The sequence below is a fragment of the Aethalodelphis obliquidens genome, unplaced genomic scaffold (assembly GCF_003676395.1).
Source record: "Aethalodelphis obliquidens isolate GAN/ISIS:26980383/991018 unplaced genomic scaffold, ASM367639v1 scaffold50, whole genome shotgun sequence".
Lineage (NCBI taxonomy): Eukaryota > Metazoa > Chordata > Mammalia > Artiodactyla > Delphinidae > Aethalodelphis > Aethalodelphis obliquidens.
The window spans coordinates 1,073,223-1,099,577 of NW_020837994.1; the positions used below are offsets into that span (position 1 = coordinate 1,073,223).

Genomic DNA, 26,355 nt, shown 5'->3' on the forward strand with positions numbered 1-26,355 from the left:
ATCTTTGATATCCTAGTACCTGACATGCAGTAGATATTCTTGAAAATGTTAGTTGTAAGAATGGCTAATGCACGTGAAAACACATCAGAAAGCACACAGTGCAGTACAAATAGTTGATTAGTACCTTTATCCACTGGCTTCTTTGAGTTCACTTCCATCTGAATTCTCAGATAATTCTTAATATTTTTTGGCCGTGCTGCACAGTATATGAGACCTTAGTTCTCCAACAAGGGATCAAACCTCGCCCCCTACACTGGAAGCATGGAGTCTTAACCACTGGACTGCTAGGGAAGTCCCTCAGATAATTCTTTAGGCATGACTATCCATAATACTATTTAGCAGATGATCACAGATTTGAGAAAGCCTTTTTTTTTTTTTTGCGGTACGTGGGCCTCTCGCTGCTGTGGCCTCTCCCGCTGCGGAGCACAGGCTCCGGACGCGCAGGCTCAGCGGCCATGGCTCACGAGCCCAGCCGCTCCGCGGCACGTGGGATCCTCCTGCACCGGGGCACGAACCCGTGTCCCCTGCATCGGCAGGTGGACTCTCAACCACTGTGCCACCAGGGAAGCCCAAGCCTGTTTTTTTAAATCAAGTAAAAGAAAAATTAGCAACACTTATGCCCATTGACTCCTCCCGACCCCAGAAAACAGGAAACAAAAGAAATCAATGTACTCAGTTTCTTGTAGAAAAAGGAATTATAAAAGGAATTTTAAATTTACATGCAGAGTGACAGTGAAGGAAAATGCTGATAAACTTCAACTAGATGGAAAAACAAATGCCACTGAATCTCTCCAATCAGATATGAAAAAGGATTTTTTAAAAACAAAGATTCAATTAACACAAGCAAATATAATGGGAGGAAACAACAATTAAGAGGGACCAGAACAGGGACTTCCCTGTTGGCGCAGTGGTTAAGAATCCGCCTGCCAGTTCAGGTGGGTTCGATACCTGGTGGGGAAGATCCCACATGCCGAAGAGCAACTAAGCCCGTGCACCACAACTACTGAGCCTGCGCTCGAGCGCCCGTGAGCCAAAAAAAACTACTGAGCGCGCGTGCCACAACTACTGAAGCCCGCGCACCTAGAGCCCGTCCTCTGCAACAAGAGAAGCCACTACAGTGAGAAGCCCGCGCACCACAAGAAGAGTAGCCCTGCTCACCACAACTAGAGAAAGCCTGCGTGCAGCAACGAAGACCCAATGCAGCCAAAAAATAAAATAAATACATAAATTAAAAAAAAAAAGAGGGACCAGAACATTAACTGGTAGATCTGAGAAATATACACTTTTTTTTTTTTTGCCACACTGCGCGGCTTGTGGGATCTTAGTTCCCCGACGGAATCTAACCTGTGCCTCCTGCAGTGGAAGTGCAGAGTCCTAACCACTGGACCGCCAGGGAATTCCCCAGAGAACTATACACTCAAAGAAAGCAACAAGCCTCCATTATCTACAAAATTAAATATATTCGACACGGAAGAGTAAATAGGTTAACATGACCCCATAGGTCCCCCCACTCTTTTATTTTTACCTTTGAGAATTAGAACTAAATACTTCAGGAAAGCTTTCTTGAAAGGTTATGTGTGAAGTCCTTCCTTCAAGACCAGTAGTTCTCAACACCTATAGTGCATTGGAATTACCCAGGAAACTTAAAAACAAGCAAAACACCAGATGCTTGGGTCCCACCCCCAAAGACAGATTCAACTAGTTTGGGTGGGGCTAGGTCCTTAGTACATTTCATTTAAAATTCTCCAGATGAGGGACTTCCCTGGTGGTCCAGTGGTTAAGATTCCACGCTTCCACTGCAGGGGGCACAGGTTTAATCCCTGGTCGGGGAACTAAGATCCCTCAAGACCCGCGGTGTGGCCAAAAACAACAAAAACCCCCCAAATCTCCAGATGATTCTAATGTGCTGTGAGGGTGCTGTAAGGCCAATGCTGTAACAATAATCTGCAAGGAGTGTGAAGTAATCAATCAAATCAAGTAGCCAAGAAACAAGGTAATACTGAGTGCTTAACTTTACATATTTTCTCATCATAATCCTTGCAGTAACTTGTGAGGAAAGTATTAATATCTCCATTTTATAGAAATCTAAGGCTAAAGAGAGTATTTGCCATCCACCAAATGAATAGCAGAGCCGAGATTCTAAAGTTCATATTTTTCCTACTACCTGATGTTGCCTAGTATAAATGGAAATTCTTTCTATATGGAAAGCACTGTGGAAAGGGCTGTGTGAAGAAACAGCTAACAATCTTGGGAAGAGGAATTTGCTTTGTGAAACACTATTATTATATACAAAAATCACAGACATAAAAATTTAATCAATGTATTTGAAAAATTTGGTGCTCCCTCAAAATATTTCAATTAAATTATTGGGTTGGCCAAAGGTTCGTTTGTTTTCTTCCGTAAGATGGCTCTGGTAGCGCTCAGTTGTCTTTAACTTCATTCGAAATAATTTTGTTAGATTTTATATGACAGCTGTCATATCAGCGTGCATTTAAAAAAAGACATCAAAATTGGTGAATTTTTGGGTAGCCATTTTAATATTGAAGATGGAAGGAAAAGAGCAATATTTTTGGTATATTATGCTTTATTATTTCAAGAAAGGTAAAAACGCAACTGAAACGCAAAAAAAGATTTGTGCAGTGTATGGAGAAGGTGCTGTGACTGATCAAACATGTCAAAAGTGGTTTGCGAAGTTTCGTGATGGAGATTTCTCCCTGGACGATGCTCCATGGTCAGGTAGACCAGTTGAAGTTGATAGCGATCAAATCGAGACATTAATTGAGAACAATCAATGTTACACCATGCAGGAGAGAGATGACACACTGAAAATATCCAATTAAAGCACTGAAAATCATCTGCACCAGCTTGGTTATGTTCATCGCTTATGTGTTTGGGTTACACATAAGTTAAGCAAAAAAAACCTTCTTGACCATATTTCTCCATGCAATTCTCTATTGAAATGTAATGAAAACATTCCATTTTTAAAACAAATTGTGATGGGCGATGAAGAGTGGATACTGTACAATAATGTGGAAGGGAAGAGATCGTGGGGCAAGTGAAATAAACCACCACCAACCACACCAAAGGCTGGTCTTCATCCAAAGAAGGTGACGTTGTGTACATGGTGGGATTGGGGGTCCTCTATTATGAGCTCCTTCTGGAAAACCAAACGATTAATTCCAACGAGTACTGCTCCCAATTAGACCAACTGAAAGCAGCACTCGATGAAAAGTGTCCAGAATTAGTCAACAGAAAATGCACAATCTTCCATCAGGATAATGCAAGACCACATGTTTCTTTAATGACCAGGCAAAAACTCTTACAGCTTGGCTGGGAAGTTCTGATTCATCTGCCGTATTTACCAGACATTGCACCTTCAGATTTCCATTTATTTTGGTCTTTCCAAAATTCTCTTAATGGAAAAAAATCCTTGGAAGACTGTAAAAGGCACCAGGAACAGTTCTTTGCTCAAAAAGATAAAAAGTTTTAGGGAAACAGAATTATGAAGTTGCCTGAAAAATGGCAGAAGGTAGTGGAACAAAACGGTGAATACTTTGTTCAATAAAGTTCTTGGTGAAAATGAAAAATGTCTTTTATTTTTATTTAACAACCAAAGGCACTTTTGGCCAACCCAATAAAAGAATCAATTTCACTAACTTATACTATACTTAGGACATCCCAAAATGGGCCAAAAAATGCTTTACAAAAGCCAAGTTCTATCCTTACATAAATATATGTAAGACAGGAAGGAAAAAACTCTAGGGGTTTAAGTTGTTTTAAATAATTATTAAAGGAAAATCCATATTTTAAATGCCAATGATATGCTAAAAGAGGCTTCTGCTATATTAGAAATGACAGAGGACTAACTATGGGGCCAGTACAGTTGGTAATGTTTTTTTAAAAATCCTCTCACTTGGATTAACTGAATATCCACTTCCTACAGGCATTCTGGGGCATCCTTCTCAGGATGCTTACCAGAATATTTTCTTTTCCTGGAAAAATGGTATCAATTCCACTCTAACCTCCAGGTGTATGGTATTTTACTTGTAATTTCTAGGGAGAAATAGGCATATTTAAGTTGCAGTGACAGCTACAGGAATTAGCTCTGGGGATGATGACAAGCTGAATATTGGCTCTCCATAGAAACTTTCAAGTTGAATATTTTGGGCTATGATTTTAGGTATTTAATTTAAAGGGGTAAAATGAAGATTTCAAAGTAAAATCATTGTTGCTACCAGTTCTTACCTTTATTATAAGATTAACTAAGTACTTTATAAGCAAGAGGATATTCCATTCTTCAAAGAGTAAGCTAAGTTAATCAGTTCCATCAACATACAGAAAATTTTCCATTATGAAAGTTGTCTTTGTACTATAAGGGCAGGGAGTGTTTTATACACCACAATTCTCATATGATGAGTGCTCAGTATTTGTTAACTTTGATTTTTTGCTAGATCTCTATTTTAATTTTGGTAGCCTAGCATTTCTTAAATGAAAGATTATTTTATTACTTTTTTTTTTTTTTTTTGCAATCAGCTCTTAATGGATCTTTTTGCCTTCCACCCTTACCCTTTTACAGCCTATTTTTCACAGAGCAGCCAGTAATTTCTTTTAAATCCTAAATCAGAACATGTCAAATCTCTGATTAAAACCTTCCAACAGCTTCCTATCTTACTCAGAATAAAAGCCTAGAGCCTAAATCCTTGCTACAGCCTACATGGACTTAGACCACTGTCCCCTAGAACTATCCCTCTGTAAGCTTATTTCCTAACACTTGTCCCCCTCCCTCACTCCACTCTAACTGAACCAGCCTTACTATTCCTTAAACATGCCAAGTACCTTTGAACTTGTTGTTGCACTTGATGCTTGGAATGTTCTTCCCTAGATACATAAACAACTTACTTCCTCAATTCCTTTAGATCTCTGTTCAAATATCACCTTATCAGACAGTCTTTTCCTGATTACCTTTTACAAAACATCAATATCTTAACCCTTTCACCAGTACTCTTTATCTCCCTGACCTTACTTTTACTTTTCTCCATAGCACTTATAACCTCATGAAGTATTATATTTTCATTTATGGCCTAACTTTCCATACTAGAATGTAAACTTCATAATGGTATGGACTGAGACTTCCGGGAAGATGGCGGAAGAGTAAGACGCAGAGATCACCTTCCTCTCCACAGATACACCAGAAATACATCTACGCGTGGAACAACTCCTACGGAGCACCTACTGAACGCTGGCAGAAGACCTCAGACCTCCCAAAGGCAAGGAACCCCCCACGTACCTGGTTAGGGCAAAAGAAAAAACTAAACAGAGACAAAAGGATAGGGACGGGTCCTGCACCGGCGGGAGAGAGCTGTGAAGGAGGAAAAGTGTCCACACACTAGGAAGCCCCTTCGCGGGTGGAGACTTCGGGAGGCGGAGTGGGGGAGCTTGGGAGCCGCGGAGGAGAGCACAGCAACAGGGGTGCGGAGGGCAAAGCGGACAGATTCCAGCGCAGAGGATCGGGCCGACCGGCACTCACCAGCCGAGAGGCTTGTCTGCTCGCCCGCTGGGGCGGGCGGAACTGGGAGCTGAGGCTCCGGCTTTTGTCGGAGCGCCGGGAGAGGACTGAGGTTGGCGGCGTAAACACAGCCTGCAGGGCGTTGGTGCGCCGCGGCTGGCCGGGAGAGAGTCCGGGGAGGGGTCTGGACCTGCCGAAGAGGCAAGAGACTTTTACGTCCCTCTTTGTTTCCTGGTGCACGAGGAGAGGGTATTAAGAACGCTGCTTGAGAGAGCTCCAGGGACGGGCGCGAGCCGCGGCTAAAAGTGCGGAGCTCAGAGACGGGCATGAGACGCTAAGGCCGCTGCTGCCGCCGCCAGGAGGCCTGTGTGCGAACACAGGTCACTAGCCACACGCCCTTCCGGGGAGCCTGTGCAGCCCACCACTGCCAGGGTCCCGGGATCCAGGGACGGCTCCCCCGGGAGAACGCACGGCGCACCTCAGGCTGCAACGTCACGCCGGCCTCTGCCGCTGTCCCCCCCCCCGGCCTGGGTGAGCCAGAGCCTCTGAATCAGCGGCTCCTTTAACCCCTTCCTGTCTGAGCAAAGAACAGACGCCCTCCGGCGACCTACACGCACAGGCGGGGCCAAATCCAAAGCTGAGCCCGTGGGAACTGTGAGAACAAAGAAGAGAAAGGGAAATCTCTCCCAGCAGCCTCAGAAGCAGCGGATTAAAGCTCCACAATCAACTTGATATACCCTGCATCTGTGGAATACCTGAATAGACAACGAATCATCCCAAATTAAGGAGCCCTGTGGATGAAAGGCTCTTGGTGCTGCAGCCAGGAGTCAGTGCTGTGCCTCTGAGGTGGGAGAGCCAACTTCAGGACACTGGTCCACAAGAGGCCCCCTAGCTGCACATAATATCAAACAGCAAAAATCTCCGAGAGATCTCCATCTCAACGCCAGCACCCAGCTTCACTCAACGACCAGCAAGCTACAGTGCTGGACATCCTATGCCAAACAACTAGCAAGACAGGAACACAACCCCACCCATTAGCAGAGAGGCTGCCCAAAATCATAAGTCTACAGACACCCCAAAACACACCACCAGACGTGGACCTGCCCACCAGAAAGACAAGATCCAGCCTCATCCACCAGAACACAGGCACTAGCACCCTCCACCAGGAAGCCGACACAACCCACTGAACCAACCTTAGCCACTGGGGACAGACACAAAAAACAACAGGAACTACGAACCTTCAGCCTGCAAAAAAGGAGACCCCAAACACAGTAAGATAAGCAAAATGAAAAGACAGAAAAACACACAGCAGATGAAGGAGCAAGATAAAAACCCACCAGACCTAACAAATGAAGAGGAAATAGGCAGTCTACCTGAAAAAGAATTCAGAATAATGATAGTAAGGTTGATCCGAAATCTTGGAGATAAAATGGACAATAGAATGGACAAATTGCAAGAATCAGTTAACAAGGACCTAGAAGAACTAAAGATGAAACAAGCAACGATGAACAACACAATAAATGAAATTAAAAGTACTCTAGATGGGATCAATAGCAGAATAACTGAGGCAGAAGAACGGATAAGTGACCTGGAAGATAAAATAGTGGAAATAACTACTGCAGAGCAGAATAAAGAAAAAAGAATGAAAAGAACTAAGGACAGTCTCAGAGACCTCTGGGACAACATTAAACGCACCAACGTTCGAATTATAGGGGTTCCAGAAGAAGAAGAGAAAAAGAAAGGGACTGAGAAAATATTTGAAGAGATTATAGTTGAAAACTTCCCTAATATGGGAAAGGAAATAGTTAATCAAGTCCAGGAAGCACAGAGAGTCCCATACAGGATAAATCCAAGGAGAAATACGCCAAGACACATATTAATCAAACTGTCAAAAATTAAATACAAGGAAAACATATTAAAAGCAGCAAGGGAAAAACAACAAATAACACACAAGGGAATCCCCATAAGGTTAACAGCTGATCTTTCAGCAGAAACTCTGCAAGCCAGAAGGGACTGGCAGGACATATTGAAAGTGCTGAAGGAGAAAAACCTGCAACCAAGATTACTCTACCCAGCAAGGATCTTATTCAGATATGATGGAGAAATTAAAACCTTTACAGACAAGCAAAAGCTGAGAGAGTTCAGCACCACCAAACCAGCTCTACAACAACTGCTAAAGGAACTTCTCTAGGCAAGAAACACAAAAGAAGGAAAGGACCTACAATAACGAACCCAAAACAATTAAGAAAATGGGAATAGGAACACACATATCGATAATTACCTTAAATGTAAATGGACTAAATGCTCCCACCAAAAGACACAGATTGGCTGAATGGATACAAAAATATATTTGCTGTCTACAAGAGACCCACTTCAGACCTAGAGACACATACCGACTGAAAGTAAGGGGATGGAAAAAGGTATTTCATGCAAATGGAAACCAAAAGAAAGCTGGAGTAGCAATTCTCATATCAGACAAAATAGACTTTAAAATAAAGACTATTAGAAGAGACAAAGAAGGACACTACATAATGATCAAGGGATCGATCCAAGAGGAAGATATAACAATTGTAAATATTTATGCACCCAACATAGGTGCACCTCAATACATAAGGCAAATACTGACAACCATAAAAGGGGAAATCGACAGTAACACATTCATAGTAGGGGACTTTAACACCCCACTTTCACCAATGGACAGATCATCCAAAATGAAAATAAATAAGGAAACACAAGCTTTAAATGATACATTAAACGAGATGGACTTAATTGATATTTATAGGACATTCCATCCAAAAACAACAGAATACACATTTTTCTCAAGTGCTCATGGAACATTCTCCAGGATAGATCATATCTTGGGTCACAAATCAAGCCTTGGTAAATTTAAGAAAATCGAAATTGTATCAAGTATCTTTTCTGACCACAACGCCATGAGACTAGATATCAATTACAGGAAAAGATCTGTAAAAAATACAAACACATGGAGGCTAAACAATACACTACTTAATAATGAAGTGATCACTGAAGAAATCAAAGAGGAAATCAAAAAATACCTAGAAACAAATGACAATGGAGACACAACGACCCAAAACCTGTGGGATGCAGCAAAAGCAGTTCTAAGGGGGAAGTTTATAGCAATACAAGCCCACCTTAAGAAGCAGGAAACATCTCGAATAAACAACCTAACCTTGCACCTCAAGCAATTAGAGAAAGAACAAAAAAACCCCAAAGCTAGCAGAAGGAAAGAAATCATAAAAATCAGATCAGAAATAAATGAAAAAGAAATGAAGGAAACAATAGCAAAGATCAATAAAACTAAAAGCTGGTTCTTTGAGAAGATAAACAAAATAGATAAACCACTAGCCAGACTGATCAAGAAAAAAAGGGAGAAGACTCAAATCAATAGAATTAGAAATGAAAAAGGAGAGGTAACAACTGACACTGCAGAAATAAAAGAGATCATGAGAGATTACTACAAGCAACTCTATGCCAATAAAATGGACAACCTGGAAGAAATGGACAAATTCTTAGAAATGCACAACCTGCCAAGACTGAATCAGGAAGAAATAGAAAATATGAACAGACCAATCACAAGCACTGAAATTGAAACTGTGATTAAAAATCTTCCAACAAACAAAAGCCCAGGACCAGATGGCTTCACAGGCGAATTCTATCAAACATTTAGAGAAGAGCTAACACCTATCCTTCTCAAACTCTTCCAAAATACAGCAGAGGGAGGAACACTGCCAAACTCCTTCTACGAGGCCACCATCACCTTGATACCAAAACCAGACAAGGATGTCACAAAGAAAGAAAACTACAGGCCAATATCACTGATGAACATAGATGCAAAAATCCTCAACAAAATACTAGCAAACAGAATCCAACAGCACATTAAAAGGATCATATACCATGATCAAGTGGGGTTTATTCCAGGAATGCAAGGATTCTTCAATATATGCAAATCTATCAATGTGATAAACCATATTAACAAACTGAAGGAGAAAAACCATATGATCATCTCAATAGATGCAGAGAAAGCTTTCGACAAAATTCAACACCCATTTATGATAAAAACCCTGCAGAAAGTAGGCATAGAGGGAACTTTCCTCAACATAATAAAGGCCATATATGACAAGCCCACAGCAAACATCATCCTCAATGGCGAAAAACTGAAAGCATTTCCACTAAGATCAGGAACAAGACAAGGTGGCCCACTCTCACCACTCTTATTCAACATAGTTTTGGAAGTTTTAGCCACAGCAATCAGAGAAGAAAAGGAAATAAAAGGAATCCAAATCGGAAAAGAAGAAGTAAAGCTGTCACTGTTTGCAGATGACATGATCCTATACATAGAGAACCCTAAAGATGCTACCAGAAAACTACTAGAGCTAATCAATGAATTTGGTAAAGTGGCAGGATACAAAATTAATGCACAGAAATCTCTGGCATTCCTATATACTAATGATGAAAAATCTGAAAGTGAAATCAAGAAAACACTCCCATTTACCACTGCAACAAAAAGAATAAAATATCTAGGAATAAACCTACCTAAGGAGACAAAAGATCTGTATGTAGAAAATTATAAGACACTGATGAAAGAAATTAAAGATGATACAAATAGATGGAGAGATATACCATGTTCTTGGATTGGAAGAATCAACATTGTGAAAATGACTCTACTACCCAAAGCAATCTATAGATTCAATGCAATCCCTATCAAACTACCACTGGCATTTTTCACAGAACTAGAACAAAAAATTTCACAATTTGTATGGAAACACAAAAGACCCCGAATAGCCAAAGCAATCTTGAGAACGAAAGAAGGAACTGGAGGAATCAGGCTCCCTGACTTCAGACTATACTACAAAGCTACAGTTATCAAGACGGTATAGTACTGGCACAAAAACAGAAAGATAGATCAATGGAACAGGATAGAAAGCCCAGAGATAAACCCACGCACATATGGTCACCTTATCTTTGACAAAGGAGGCAGAAATGTACAGTGGAGAAAGGACAGCCTATTCAATAAGTGGTGCTGGGAAAACTGGACAGCTACATGTAAAAGTATGAGATTAGATCACTCCCTAACACCATACACAAAAATAAGCTCAAAATGGATTAAAGACCTAAATGTAAGGCCAGAAACTATCAAACTCTTAGAGGAAAACATAGGCAGAACACTCTATGACATAAATCACAGCAAGGTCCTTTTTGACCCACCTCCTAGAGAAATGGAAATAAAAACAAAAGTAAACAAATGGGACCTAATGAAACTTAAAAGCTTTTGCACAGCAAAGGAAACCATAAAGAAGACCAAAAGACAACCCTCAGAATGGGAGAAAATATTTGCAAATGAAGCAACTGACAAAGGATTAATCTCCAAAATTTATAAGCAGCTCATGCAGCTTAATAACAGAAAAACAAACAACCCAATCCAAAAATGGGCAGAAGACCTAAATACACATTTCTCCAAAGAAGATATACAGACTGCCAACAAACACATGAAAGAATGCTCAACATCATTAATCATTAGAGAAAGGCAAATCAAAACTACAATGAGATATCATCTCACACCGGTCAGAATGGCCATCATCAAAAAATCTGCAAACAATAAATGCTGGAGAGGGTGTGGAGAAAAGGGAACCCTCTTACACTGTTGGTGGGAATATAAATTGATACAGCCACTGTGGAGAACAGTATGGAGGTTCCTTAAAAAGCTACAAATAGAACTACCATATGACCCAGCAATCCCACTACTGGGCATATACCCTGAGAAAACCATAATTCAAAAAGAGTCATGTACCAAAATGTTCATTGCAGCTCTATTTACAATAGCCCAGAGATGGAAACAACCTAAGTGTCCATCATCGGATGAATGGATAAAGAAGATGTGGCACATATATACAATGGAATATTACTCAGCCATAAAAAGAGACGAAATTGAGCTATTTGTAATGAGGTGGATAGACCTAGAGTCTGTCATACAGAGTGAAGTAAGTCAGAAAGAGAGAGACAAATACCGTATGCTAACACATATATATGGAATTAAAAAAAAAAAAATGTCATGAAAAACCTAGGGGTGAAACAGGAATAAAGACACAGACTTACTAGAGAATGGACTTGAGACTATGGGGAGGGGGAAGGGTAAACGGTGACAAAGCGATAAAGAGGCATGGACATATATACACTACCAAACGTAAGGTAGATAGCTAGTGGGAAGCAGCCGCATAGCACAGGGAGATCAGCTCAGTGCTTTGTGACCGCCTGGAGGGGTGGGATAGGGAGGGTGGGAGGGAGGGAGACGCAAGCGGGAAGAGATATGGGAATATATGTATATATATAACTGATTCATTTTGTTGTGAAGCTGAAACTAACATACCATTGTAAAGCAATTATACTCCAATAAAGATGTTAAAAAAAATAAAATAAAATTAAAAAAAATAAAAATAAAATAAAATAATGGTATGGACTTAGGATATTTTGCTCACCATTGTATATCCACTGCCTATAACGTAACAGAACTAGGCATGTAGGAGGTGATCAACAAATATCTGATGAGTGAATTGACTTAATAAGAGCATGGTCAGGGACTTCCCTGGTGGTCCGGTGGGAAAGAATCTGTCTTACAATGCAAGGGAAGTGGGCTCGATCCCAGGTCAGGAAACTAAGATCCCATATACCGTGGGGCAACTAAAGCCTGCGTGCCACAAATACTGAGCACACGTGCCTCAACCAGAGCCTGCGTGCCTTAAACTACAGAGCCCACACACCCTGGAGCCTGCGTGCCACAACTAGAAAGAGAAAATCCGCATGCCACAACTAGACAGAAGCCTGCGCGCCACAACAAAAGATCCTGCATGCCTCAACGAAGATCCCGCGTGCTGCAACTAAGACCCGATGCAGCCAAAAATAAATAAATAAATAATCTTTAAAAAATAAAATAAAAAAAGAGCGTGGTCAATATAATAATTTCTCATTCAACCAGTTCATGTTCACCATGTATATGGCTTCCTGACATTTAGTGATATTAAAGTCCTACTGTGTTAGGGATATAAAGCACAAAAGGATAAATTAGGGGTATAGATAAACATTACATATTGTATGTAAAGTGCCTGGTAGGAAGACAACAAAGAAATGTCTTAAAGTTAATATTTATGACATAATATTTATACAATGCATAGTAGGTCATTTGTATTATATATTAATTTCTCTTCTTCCTTGGAGTATCATCTTATCTATACAAATCAAATATACACCTCAAGGGTTTAGCTCTTTTGTTGTAGCTTTTTTTAAAAATAAATAATCTTTATTATTATTATTTTTAAATATTTATTTGGTTGCATGGGCTCTTAGTAGTGGCAGGCAGGCTCCTTAGTTGTGGCTGGTCAGCTCCTTATTTGTGGCTTGCAGGCTCCTTATTTGTGGCATGCAAGCTCCTTATAGTTGAGGCATGTGAACTCTTAGTTGTGGCACACATGTGGGATCTAGTTCCCTGACCAGGGATCGAACCCAAGCCTCCTGCACTGGGAGCAGGGAGTCTTATCCACTGCGCCACCAGGGAAGTCCCTTTTGTGGCATTTTTAAACAAAGCCTTCCTTGATCATCCTAATTGTATATGATCTTATTCATTTCTGCAACAAATATACCTCCTTGTGCCAGCATTCATTTTACATCTCAATAATTACTGTGGATCTTACTATCTTGTAGCATTTGCTATGCATTTATCATGTACTATCTACCTTTCACTGCATAATTTTCATGAGAATGTAATTCTTCTCTTCAACTATAAGTTTTTTTGAAGTCAAGAACCATATTTTACATAACTTTATGCTCTCCAAAGAACCTACAGTGGTCTTACATATTGTAGGCACTTGATACGGGTGGAATAAGGTATGTGGTAAAGTATAAGATTAAGACCTGCTATGAGCCAAGAACTGTGGTTGACATGGGATTCAGTGGTGTAGGAAAGACACCATCCCTACCAATGCTTAAAATAAATATGTTTTCTCAGCAGGTATAAAATAATTTTCATTCACGCGCGTGCACATACACACACGACTCCACTGTGAATGGTACACAAGTTTTCACTGACTTGTTAGTGCTGATGCCCATCAGCTACCATTAATTTCTCGCAAAGTCCTCCCTTCTCTTTCAAACGAATCTTTTTCTTCTGATAAGCACGGATGATTTTAGAAGTTAAAGATCAAGGAGCATTTCAGTTCCTATTCCATTTTCCAGTACTGTAAAATTAGAGAATATAATAAGGGTGACACCCACACACTAAATACTTCATTAAAAGAGTGTACTAATTCTCAGATGAAAAATGAGTTGGAGCCTTAAATAATCACCTTATCATTACCATTTCCTTCAGCAATTTAAACACCAGACAACTTTCATAAAGAAAGCAATATTATTGCTTTTTTAAAAACAAATTTAGAAAAATAAAGGGTAAATTTTTCTTAGGCTGTCTTTTAATGAAATATTGAAAGGATCATTATTTAAATATCCTATATACTACAAGTGATCATGTTAGATTATTATTATATATTCTAGTTCTAACCCTGATAGCTTTTATTTAAAAACTACAAAACATTCTTTAAGACAGAAACAAGATTTTAGGGTTAAATGCTTAAACCAGACTAAAGGGCAAAAGGTTTTAATCAAAGAACATCTTTAAATAATAAGAAAAAGTAGCCATATTGGGTAGGAATAAATTTGTTTTATTTTAAGCCAAAGTTCTCAGGCATTAAGGTCCAATTACTTGAACCACGGTTAGACATTAAATGATGCATTAGTGAAATCTCTCCTAGAATTGTTTAAAAAGGAAAAAGAGCAATAGAGAAAGCCCATTTTAAGTTTTTATTATATATATTATAATCTAGTACATGAGGGAGTGGGGAGGAGGAATCCAATTAGCAGAAAATTAAAAAGACATCTCTGTACATGTAAAGTACAGCTAGATGGTACCTTCAGTACTGATATACATGTCTTACATACAGAAAGACTTCTGTGCACCTCTTGGTGAACAGCATGATTTTGTCAAATAAAATAAGTACAATGCACAATCATCAAAAGTGACTGCATTTTGCAGACACATGGCTGAACAAACATACACAATGCTTACTTAACAGTTCGTAAGACTTTGACTCTCAATGTTTTCCAAGAGTGTGACTGGACTGTAAATTTCACCTGGTAAATTTTTGAATACTAGCACCATTTCTGAATTATGACTGACCTACAACAAAAACTCAAAAGGGGGCTTCCCTGGTGGCGCAGTGGTTAAGAGTCCGCCTGCCGATGCAGGGGACACGGGTTCATGCCCCGGTCTGGGAAGATCCCACATGCCGCGGAGCGGCTGGGCCCGTGAGCCATGGCCGCTGAGCCTGCGCGTCTGGAGCCTGTGCTCCGCAACGGGAGAGGCCACAACAGTGAGAGGCCCGCGAACCGCAAAAAATAAAAAAAAAAAAAAACTCAAAAGGAATTTGAGGGCTTCCCTGGTGGCACAGTGGTTGAGAGTCCGCCTGCTGATGCAGGGGACACAGGTTCGTGCCCTGGTCCGGGAGGATCCCACATGCCGCAGAGCAGCTGGGCCCGTGAGCCATGGCCGCTGAGCCTGCGTGTCCGGAGCCTGTGCTCCGCAATGGGAGAGGCCACAACAGTGAGAGGCCTGCATATTGCAAAAAAAAAAAAAAAAAGGAATTTGAGATTATTTCTTCATAATCACTTCTGTTGATATGTGTTACTCACTGACCAAATAATTTAATTCAAAAACCTACTTACATTAACCTTAGATAAGCAATAACATACAGAATTCAGGAATTCTGTATGGAATTGTGGAACAAACTGGTCTTCTATATTAAATAAAACTAAGTATGTACATGCTAAATAGTCTCAGTTATTTCATTTATCAGATATTTTAATTTTTACCCCATAATTTCAATACAGACTCCAGTGTTGGTAACAGCAGAGTAGCGTATACAGGACTAACACTCTTGCAGATAGCATTTACTAACTGTGGACAACAACTATTTGAAGGCTCTCAAGAGCAACAAAAAGCAGGTACAAACTAGGAGGAATTCACACTAGAAGGGAACCCACACTGACTGGGTGAGGGTCACCTTTATATAGGTTTTTCCAAGAGCCAATCCTAGTTTGAACAATATGGGGTGGTTAGAACTCAAGCAGAAAACTAGAGTTTTACAGGTTTGAGGTGTCAACTGACTACCAGAGTGGCTGTATGAAGGAAGAAAATAACAAAAAGGAGGGAGCCAAGAGTAGGAGCCCTAATATCTACACATAAAATTCCTGCAAATCCTCAGTTACCTCTTTAATCGTACATATGTAGGAGAGATTCCAAGGAGCCCATCTGAAAGCAACAGCTAGAAGGCTGAAAGAAATGAGCAGAGATTTCAGCTACTGCCTGCTCCAGGTATACAGTTTAGAGTTTCAATCCCCCCAAGATAGAAAAGCTTGATAAACATATCAGGCTTTCTATAGATCCACGCAAACAATGCGTAACTTCAAGACTCTACAAGTCCATGGTGATCAGCCAGCAATATAACAACCTGCCATAATACAACCCCAGAATTTAGCAGAGAAAAATAACAGAAACCAGAGTCTCTACGCATACACAATGCCAACCATACAACCAAGAATTACTAGATACACATAAAAAACCAAACCAAAACAAAACAAAAACCGCAGAAAAATCTAACCTAGAGGCAAGAGAAAAAGTAAATAGCCAATAGAAATACACTCTGAATTGACCCAGATGCTGGAATTAGCAGACAAGAATTTCAAAGCAATTACTGTAAATATGTTCAAGAACTCGAAGGTAACAATGACCATAATGATTGAACAGATGGGGAATTCCGACAGAGAAATGGAAGTTTTAAGAAATAAATGAAAAAATCTAGGACTGAATTACAATATCTGAAATAATAAATTTACTGGATGGACTTAACAGTTTAAATATGGCAGAAAAAGGATCAGTGAACTTGAAGACACATCAATAATAATTCCTAATCTGAAAAAAAAAAAAGAGAGGGAAAAAGTATCAAAAACAATGAGCAAAAGCCTCAGTGACCAGGGGGCATGGGTAATATCAAGCCATCTAACAGATGTGCCACTGGTATTCCAGAAGAGAAAAGAAGAAAATGAGGCAGAAAAAATACTTTAAAACAACACATTAGGATTTCCCTGGTGGCGTAGTGGTTGGGAGTCCGCCTGCCGATGCAGGGGACACGGGTTTGTGCCCCGGTCCGGGAAGATCCCACATTCCGTGGAGCGGCTGGGCCCATGAGCCATGGCCGCTGAGCCTGCGCGTCCGGAGCCTGTGCTCCGCAGTGGGAGAGGCCACAGCAGTGAGAGGCCCGCGCACCACACACAAAAACAACAACAACAACAAAAAAACACATTACAGGGACTTCCCTGGTGGCGCAGTAGTTAAGAATCTGCCTGTCAATGCAGGGGACAGGGGTTTGAGCCCTGGTCCAGGAAGATCGCACATGCCACAGAGCAACTAAGCCTGTGTGCCACAACTACTGAGCTTGCGCTTTAGAGCCCATGACCCACAACTACTGAGCCTGCATGCCACAGCTACTGAAGCCTGTGAGCCTAAAGCCTGTGCTCTGCAACAAGAGAAGCCACCATGATAAGACGTCCGTGCACCACAACGAAGAGTAGCCCCCGCCTGCCACAACTAGAGAAAGCCCATGTGCAACGAAGACCCAACACAGCCAAAAATAAATAAATAAATTTATTTAAAAAACACACAAAAACCCACAACACATTACAAACAGAGAATGATATAAATTAGAGTTCCCTTCTCATTAAAATCAATGGAAGCCAGAAGACAATCGAAAGGCGTCTTTAAAGTACTGGAAGAAAAAAATCTGTCAACCCCAAATTCAAAAACTAGCAAAATGTTCTTCAAAATTATTCTTCAAATGGCCTTTTGGAGTATGTGAAAGCAGAGAGAATTTATCACCAGGATACCCCTATAAGAAACAGTAAAGAAAGATATTTTGGCTAAAGAAAAATAGCAGGTGAAACTCAGATCTATAATTAGGAATGAAGAGCACTGGAAATGATAACTATATGGATAAAGAGAAAAGATTATCTTTTTTCTTCTCTTAATTACTGTTTAAAGGAAAAATTAAAATGTTTATTATGGAGGTTTATAATATATGTAAATATAAAATGTGACAATAACACGAAGGACAGTGTGCATAATTTCCCATGAAATGGTATAATATTAACTCTAGTTTAACCCCTAAGCATCCACTAAAAAGGTTATGAAAAAATTTAGCTAAAGATCAAAAGAGGAATTAAAACACAATATAAAAATATCTGATTAAGACAAAAATGAAAGAGGGACAAGCAGAAAACAAAGAACAAATGGTAGACATAAGTCCTAATACATTAAATCTAAATAAACCAAACACTCCAATTAAAAGGCAGAGACTTTCAGACTGGAGGAAAAAAAAGGAAGTTCCAACCATGTGCCATCTACAAGAGACCCACTTTACAAAGAAAAAGATATACCATATGAACAATAAGCAATTAGAGAGCTGGTGTGGCCATATTAAGATCAGATAAAGAAAAGGAATATTATTAGAGATAAAGAGCAGTATTTTTTAACATTAAAAAAGTCAACACATTAGGAGGACAGTTAACAATGCTAACATGTATGCACCCAAAGACAGAACTTCAAAACACATGAAGTAAAAGTTGACAGAACTAGGGAATTCCCTGGTGTCCAGTGGTTAGGATTCCGTGCTCTCACTGCCAAGGGCCTGGGTTCAATCCCTAGTCCAGGAACTAAAATCCCACATGGCGAAGGAAAAAAAGAAGAAAGCTGACTGAACTATATACAAAACACATGATACAAATATTGTTGTTGTGGATTTTAATACCCCCTTCTCAGTAACTAATTGAACTACCCTCCAAAATTACTAAGGCTATCTAAGACTTGAACAAGGCTATCAACTGTGTTATCTAAGATTTGACCTCATTTATATTATTTATAGAACGCTGTATCTGACAACTGCAGAAAGACATTCTTTTCCAGTGCACATGGAACATTCATCAAGACAGGCCACATGTTAGGCCATAAAACAAGTCTCAATAAATTACAAATGACTGAAATGTTACAGAGTATATTCTCTGATCACAACAGAATTAAATTAGAAGCCATAACAATGAACAGTATACTAGGAGGAGGGAATTAGTGACAATTCAGTATTACTTACATATGTTTCAAGGCAAAGAGAGATGGGACGACCAAAAATGAAAACAATATAGAGAATTTTTCATAAAGCTCTACTTATTCAGTTTCAAGGATTTTACTCTACCCCTCTACTGGTAATGTAGAATTAAAAAAATAATTTATTGGGAGGTAAATCCTATAAATCTGGGACCACTACTCTATATGACACGTAGCCCTGAAGAATTAAGCAGGCAAATTTTTGGTTACCCCATCTTTTAGAAAACAGTTTGACAATGTGAGATCTCCCCATATTTTCCTATCCCCAAAACACTCCTGTTATAAACTCTGTTAAAACACCAGCAGTTTATTAAGGACAAAGTAACGAGAATGTATTTTTACAACAACAAGCAAAATACCGTGCCTGAAAGCAAATACCTGCTTTACCATAATCTTACTATCAAACACTAAAATAAGGAAAATTTACCTTGAAACAATGCAGTTGGGATGTAGTGAGTGTATGGTGAGTTTACAACCTAGCAATCATCTTACAATCATAATCTTATAATCAAAATGAAATACGTGTCCTATGAACAATCCGAAAAGTTTGGCAAGCCTTTTCTCTTTTTCCAAAACTATGCCACATTTAGATTTTTCACTGTTCATTGTGATATGTCGCTAATTCATGAGGCCTGCTATTGCCAAGTGGAAGAAAATCTTACACTAGAGAACAGAAAACTCACACAATTATTTTATAATATGTTTTTTCAATTTGATAACCTCAACTCACACATACTGAAAAGACACTTACCTGCTTTACATTATATCCTGCTTTTGCACTAGTTTCAATAAACATAACATTCAGCTCTTTGGCTTTCCTCTCTCCTTCCTCAATTGACACTTGCCTGTAGAAAATAAAAAAGATAAACTCATCTTTTTGAAAGATAATGATATAAAGATTATAAACAAGGTTCTGAAAAAAACTTTTCTTGATATGGTGCTGGTTATACAGGCAAGACTAGTTTGAAAATTTATCAAGCTGCAATACACTTGAAATTTGTGCACTTAGGTCAGAAAGAAAAAGACAAACACCATACAACATCACTTATATGTGGAATGAAAATATGACACAAATGAACTTTTATGAAACAGAAACAGACTCACAGACATAGAGAACAAACCTGTGGTTGCTGGGGGGAGGGAGGGATGAAGTGGGAGTTTGTTAGCAGATGCAAACTAGTATATAGAGAATGGATTAAACAACAAGGTCCTACTGTACGGCATAGGAAACTATATTTAATATTCTGTGATAGACCATAATGGAAAAGAATATATAAGAGTATATATATATAACTGAATCACTTTGCTGTACAGCAGAAATTAACACATTGTAAATTAACTATACTTCAAAAAAAAAAATCTGTGCACTTCTGTGTGTATATCTAACCAAATGTTTTTATAAAGGCATTTTTTAATGATTTACTTTTACCTGCTGAGCTCATCCTGTATTTTTTTAACTTTAAAAATCTTAATAGTATGCTATTTTCTCTTAGCTTTAAGCTTTGCGATTAAAAACTTTTATGTAAAATAACTTTTTATGGCTAGACAATTTGTCAATTTACTACCATAATTTATGTAACCAGTCTCAAACTGTTAGAAATGTATGTTGTTTTCAAATTTTATTGGGTTGGCCAAAAAGTTCATTTGGGTTTTCCGTAAGATGTTATGGAAAAACCCGAATGAACTTTTTGGCCAACCCAATACACCACTGTGAAAAATGTTGCTATGAACATCTTTGTGCTTTGTGACTTTGGATCATTTCTTTAGGTTGGATTTTGTGGATTTCTACAAGTGGAACAAGTGAGTCAAATTAGTACTTCTTTTACAGGGAATTTTGTAGTACATCATAATTAGCGGTGTCTCTCAAGCTGTGAGCTCTTCAGGTGCAGGACTATCCTGTTTATCTTGGTATTCCTAGTGCCTAGCAATCACATAGGTGTTTAATAAATATGCAACTATTCTAATTAAATGGATCTAAACCATCAGCTGATAAATCCTGCTTCCTACAACACAGAACACCAAAGCAATGAAAGAGAATTTCTACAAGCTCCCACCATATCTATCCTCCAATCTACCTATGTGTGTGCCTTTTATATTCTATGTCTAATCCTACTATGGAGGAACTGTCCTTATTCCCCAAACTTATACCTATGTACTAGATTCCACTGTCTTCTTGTTTACAAGAAGATGTTATTCTTGAATTTCTCCACTCTCTAAAAACAAAATTACTCTTTTCTAAAAAAGTAATTAATTTATTTATTTTTGGCTGTGTTGGGTCTTTGTTGCTGTGCACGGGCTTCCTCTAGTTGCGGTGAGCAGGGGCTACTATTTGTTGCGGTGCGCGGGTTTCTAATTGTCGTGGCTTCTCTTGTTGCGGAGCATGGGCTCTAGGCGTGCAGGTTTCAGTAGTTGTGGCACGTGGGCTCAGTAGTTGTGGCTTGCGGGCTCTAGAGCTCAGGCTCAGTAGTTGTGGCGCACAGGCTTAGTTGCTCCACGGCACGTGGGATCTTCCCAGGCCAGGGCTGGAACCCATGTCCCTTGCATCGGCAGGCAGATTCTTAACCACTGTGCCACCAGGAAAGCCCCAAAATTATTCTTATATATAACAATGCAACTATTAATGCTTTACTACATCTGTTTGTTTTAGCCACTCGTTCTCTATGTATTTATGTGTGTATAAATTTTTTAAAAAACACATTTTTTTCTTAATTTGACAGTAAGTTGACAATCAGCAGCAGACCTTTAGGCCCAAACACAAACACTTCAGAGTGTGAATTTCCTAAAAACAATTATTTCAGATGCCCTAAAACTTACTCCTTGGACCTCTTCTCTATCTACAATTACTCTCTTGGCAATCCCATGCAGTCTCATGGTTTTAAATACCACCTATATGCTGATGCCTCTCAAACTTATATATCTAGCCTGGACTGCTGCTCTGAACTCCAGACTCATATATCCAACTGCCTACCTGACATCTAATTATTAGGATATCTAATAGCCATCCTATACTTAAAATCACCAAAAGCTCAAGTCATGATATTCCCTCCCAAACTGTCTCTTTATGCAGTCTCTCCTATCTCAGTTAATGACAGTTACTCAGGCCAAAAATCTAGGTGTCATCCTTGACTCCTCCTTCCCCCACATCCCATATTCCATTCATCTGTATGCATGCCATCAATTGCATCAGTATATCCTGACAGTTCTATCTTCAAAATAATATCTGAATTTGACTACTGGTCACCACAAAAGCTACCACTATGTTGGTCCAAGTCATCATTTCTTGCTTGGAATAAAGTCTAGATTAGCCTCCTCTCTGCTACCCTTATGTATTTTCAACAGAGCAAACAGTGACTTATGAAAAGCTACTTCTCTGCTCAAACCCTCCAATCTCATTCGGAAAGTCTTTACTTTTGCCCTACATGACCTGGCCTTCATTATCTTTTCTTGTTTTTTTTTTTTTTTTTTTGCGGTGCGCGGGCCTCTCACTGTTGTGGCCTCTCCCGTTGTGGAGCACAGGCTCCGGACGCGCAGGCTCAGCGGCCATGGCTCACAGGCCCAGCTGCTCCGCAGCATGTGGGATCTTCCTGGACTGGGGCACGAACCCACGTCCCCTGCATCGGCAGGCGGACTCTCAACCACTGCGCCACCAGGGAAGCCCCCGAAAGATTTTTAAAAAATTTAAAACTTTTACTCATTTAAAAATTATTTTATTGGGAATTCGGGATTAATAGATACACACTGCTGTGTGTAAAACAGAAAAACACCAAGGACCTACTGTGTAGCACAGGGAACTATATTCAATATCTTGTGATAGCCTATAATGGAAAAGAATCTGAAAAAGGATAAATACATATATATATGTATAACTGAATCACTTTGCTATACACCTGAAACACTGCAAATCAACTACACTTCAATTTAAAAAAAAATTCCTGCAACTATTACATTAAAATTTAAATAATAAAAATAGATGAACCCCCCCAATTATTTTAGTGGAACGAACAAAACTCTAATTTTTATTTTTTAAAATTAAAAAAACCTTTCTTTTAAAGACTCTTAATTCTTTTAAATGTGAATAACTGAAGGGTGATAGTCTGGCAAAAATTACTGAGAAATACGTTAATTCTAAAGCAATGGACAAATATTACCTTAAAGAAAAATTATTGTAAACATAATTTAGATGTTTCTAGCATTTGTATACTCAAATATTATGCAATAAAAGAACAGATGCTTGTAAGCATCCTTTTAGATAACTCTGGCTATAAAGGGAAACAATTCAGATATACAATTTTTCTATTTAACAGTGAAGATATCTAGCGACTCTCCACTAGAATATATAGAAGAATATAGAAGAATATATACCTATATGATCTTCAAGTTCTCATACTGAAGATAAATAAAATAGTGAAAATTTATGATGGCAATTCATGTCCAAAAAATGATTTTCATAAAGAAAAGTTGAAATCATACGCTGAATTTACTTTTAAATTAGCACAGACTTTCTTGACAATTCCAAATGAGGTACCATGACAGAAATGGGCTTAATATTTCATAAGTCTTTGAACATATTGGGTTTCTTTGTAACATTTTAATTAATAGCAAAAGTTCATTACTGGAATTTCAGTATCCAACTAATGAATAAACAAATAATAAATAGTAAAAGCTTCGAATATTAAATAAATGGTCAAGACTATTTAAAGCAGAAAGAATATCCAGTAGATCACTTAGGAATGCTAAAGGCAGATATTCAAGCCACAGATTCTACAGTGAATGTTAATACATTTTGCATCCTGTGACTTGAATATGTCTTTGCTCATTTGACTAAGGTATCACAATCAAGCTATTCAGTTCAACCTCACAGTCTGGCTCAACCATACAATTAAAAAAAAGAAAAGAAAAGAAAAAACTACACCACTGAATTATAATGAATATTTATAAGAAGACTACCAAAAGAGTGTGCATTTAATCATTACGAATACTTTTTTAAAGACAGGATTTGTAAAACATTTTGTTCTTTAACAGAACACTGCTCATATTTATGAGCCCTAAAAAATGCAAAATAGTTACCAGCTTCACGTGTAAACAATCTTACACAAGAGTTATTTACACAGGAGCTTACACAAACCCAAAAAATTTAGTTTCCTTTAAGGACTGAGTTTAATGTGTGTTTTCTTTTTTTTTAAATAAATTTACTTATTTTATCTATTTATTTTTGGCTGCGTTGGGTCTTGCTGCACGCAGGCTTTCTCTAGTTGCAGTGAGCGAGGGTTTACTCTTGGTTGTGGTGTGCGGGCTTCTCACTGCGGTGGCCTCTCTTGTTGCGCAGCACGGGCTCTAGGCATGCGGGCTTTAGCAGTTGTGGCACGTGGGGCTCTAGAGTACAGGCTCAGTAGTTGTGGCACATGGGCTTAGTTGCTCCGTGGCATGTGGGATATTCCCAGACCAGGGCTCGAACCTGTGTCCCCTGCATTGGCAGGCAGATTCTTAACCACTGAGCCACCAGGGAAGCCCTAATGTGTGTTTTATTGTGTGTGTGTGGTGTGGGGAGGGTGGGTGGGCCGTGCTGCTCAGCTTGCAGGATCTTAGTTCCCCGACCAGGGATTGAACCTGGGTCCTCGGCAGTGAAAGCACAGAGTCCTAACCACTGGACCGCCAGGGAGTTCCCGGGACTGAGTTTAATGTTTACCTTTCTATTTCAGGTCCCCACACTAAAGAAAAGGGGCAGGGGTATAAAATTAAGGATTAAACATGTCTCCTTTTAAAGCAATTTTTCACTAACAAAAATAACAGGCTGCTTAACAAAGAAATCAAACATTCCATACAAATATGAAATCATTCCATACCTCTTGTCAGCAAGATCTGTTTTATTTCCTACTAGCATGATGATAACATCACTTCCTCTTTCTGTTCTGACATCATCAATCCACTTTGTAGTTTGCTGGAATGAGTTAACATCTGGTATATAGGAGGGTGGATAGAGAGATTAGTGTTATTCCAAGTGCTCCAAGAGAAGGACCAAACAAAGAAAAAAGAGGAAAAGAAAAAAGTACTGGAAGTTGGAAGGGGGTTGGCACATTAGTACCCACTTTTAATGTGCCTGCAACATAACTCCATTTTATCTGAGTATAAATATCAATGATCTAAACAAATCACAGCAGTAAAGTCCTTAAGGTATCTTTTATAATAGTTTAAAATTTTTGGACATGACCAAGTGAGTATAATGTACTATATATAATTGAAAAAAAATTTTTTTTAATGTAAGGACAGCTATGGCAGATAGTATGGTGTCATGTTGCCACAATGCTTTTTTGATTACTTAAACATACCAAACATGACAAAGAAAGCATCTCCAAAAGTATGTCAGCCAGTAAGTCCCAACACATCCACAAAATTTGTAAAGCCTTTAAATAGCTTTCAACACCACTCTGTTTGCATTGCTTATTCAGTTTGTGATCACTTTAACTTGAAGCTTATTAGTTTAATGTACCAGAATCATTTATAACAAAATCCATCTTTTCTAGCCCTGGATTCTAAGTAGAGTACTTCAATACATCTTACAGCAGCTAAAGAAAACAACTTGCTAATATTTTAATGGCATGTGCACAAATTTCAAAGAAAAATACACCAGGTTTTACTTGATTTGGTTAAAGTAAGCACAAACATTTTAAAGCTGCAAAACTTGTGAATGCACAATAATGAACATACATTTTTAAAACAAGTAGCAACCCAAAGAAAAGCTTCAAGAAAAGAAAGACTGCATTTGGCACCTAACCAAAATAAAAAGTCTCTGAATGCAAACCTCTTATAATTCTGCCATTGCAATTATTGTTAAGTAGATATGATTTCTGGATGAGCAAATATGCAAAAATGTATACTAATAATATTACTAGCTCAAATCGGTAGATTGTTTATGTAAGATGTTTTTAAATAAGTCCAAGATGTGGTACTATCCTGGTCTTCCTATAAATTATGGAGCACTATACGGAATGATGCTTAATATTGCCTAATATATCATAAACTGATTCACAAAGACAATTTTAATCAGATAGCATTTCCCTGTCAGTCACCAATGCTCCATTCAAAATTTGCAGTCACTTAAAAAGCTAAAGGCACTATTAGTCAGTCTTGAAGGAAAAGAAAAAGAAAGACCATTACTTTTTTTAGTCTCCCATTTAAATTTTTTTCTTGGAGAGAAATGAAAGTATAATTCGTTAGCAACCAAGTAAATAAGTCAGAGAATCCAGATTTCATTCAAATGAAAATGATTAATAGAAAACTGCATATTATGTTTTCTCTGCCTTCCTCTATAGAGAGAGGATGGCTGGAAGGGGAAAGCAGAGAAAAGTTGGCTAGCGGAAGCTTTTAACAGTCTCAACAGAAGCCTTGAAGGATCTGGAGAACTTGGCAAGAGACTTAAATGCAGATTATTTTATTTTAGAGAAATCTGAGATCAAGTTAAATAAAAAAGGAGACATTCTTCCAACCATAATTATGGTGTAGGGATAATAGGATACTAAGAAAGCCTTGGAGAGGATTCATAATTCGATCTAAAGGAAAAATTACAGGGCAAAAAAAC

The 26,355-nt window shown here is 38.8% G+C and overlaps 1 protein-coding gene across 4 annotated transcripts in view; it reads right to left on the reverse strand.

The window, feature by feature from the left end:
* Nucleotides 1-26,355, reverse strand: part of RAB6A (RAB6A, member RAS oncogene family) — a 74,987-nt gene that overhangs the window by 7,037 nt on the left and 41,595 nt on the right. For 3 of the 4 annotated variants that reach the window (XM_027083341.1, XM_027083340.1, XM_027083343.1), the window contains 2 exons: nucleotides 24,623-24,734; nucleotides 19,531-19,624 (listed from right to left, as the gene is read on the reverse strand). In XM_027083341.1, coding sequence (XP_026939142.1) covers nucleotides 19,531-19,624; nucleotides 24,623-24,734 — 206 coding nt within the window. Of the gene's footprint in view, nucleotides 1-17,278; nucleotides 17,512-19,530; nucleotides 19,625-24,622; nucleotides 24,735-26,355 lie in introns of those variants that run through there. The other variant, XM_027083342.1, reaches the window with a different exon arrangement.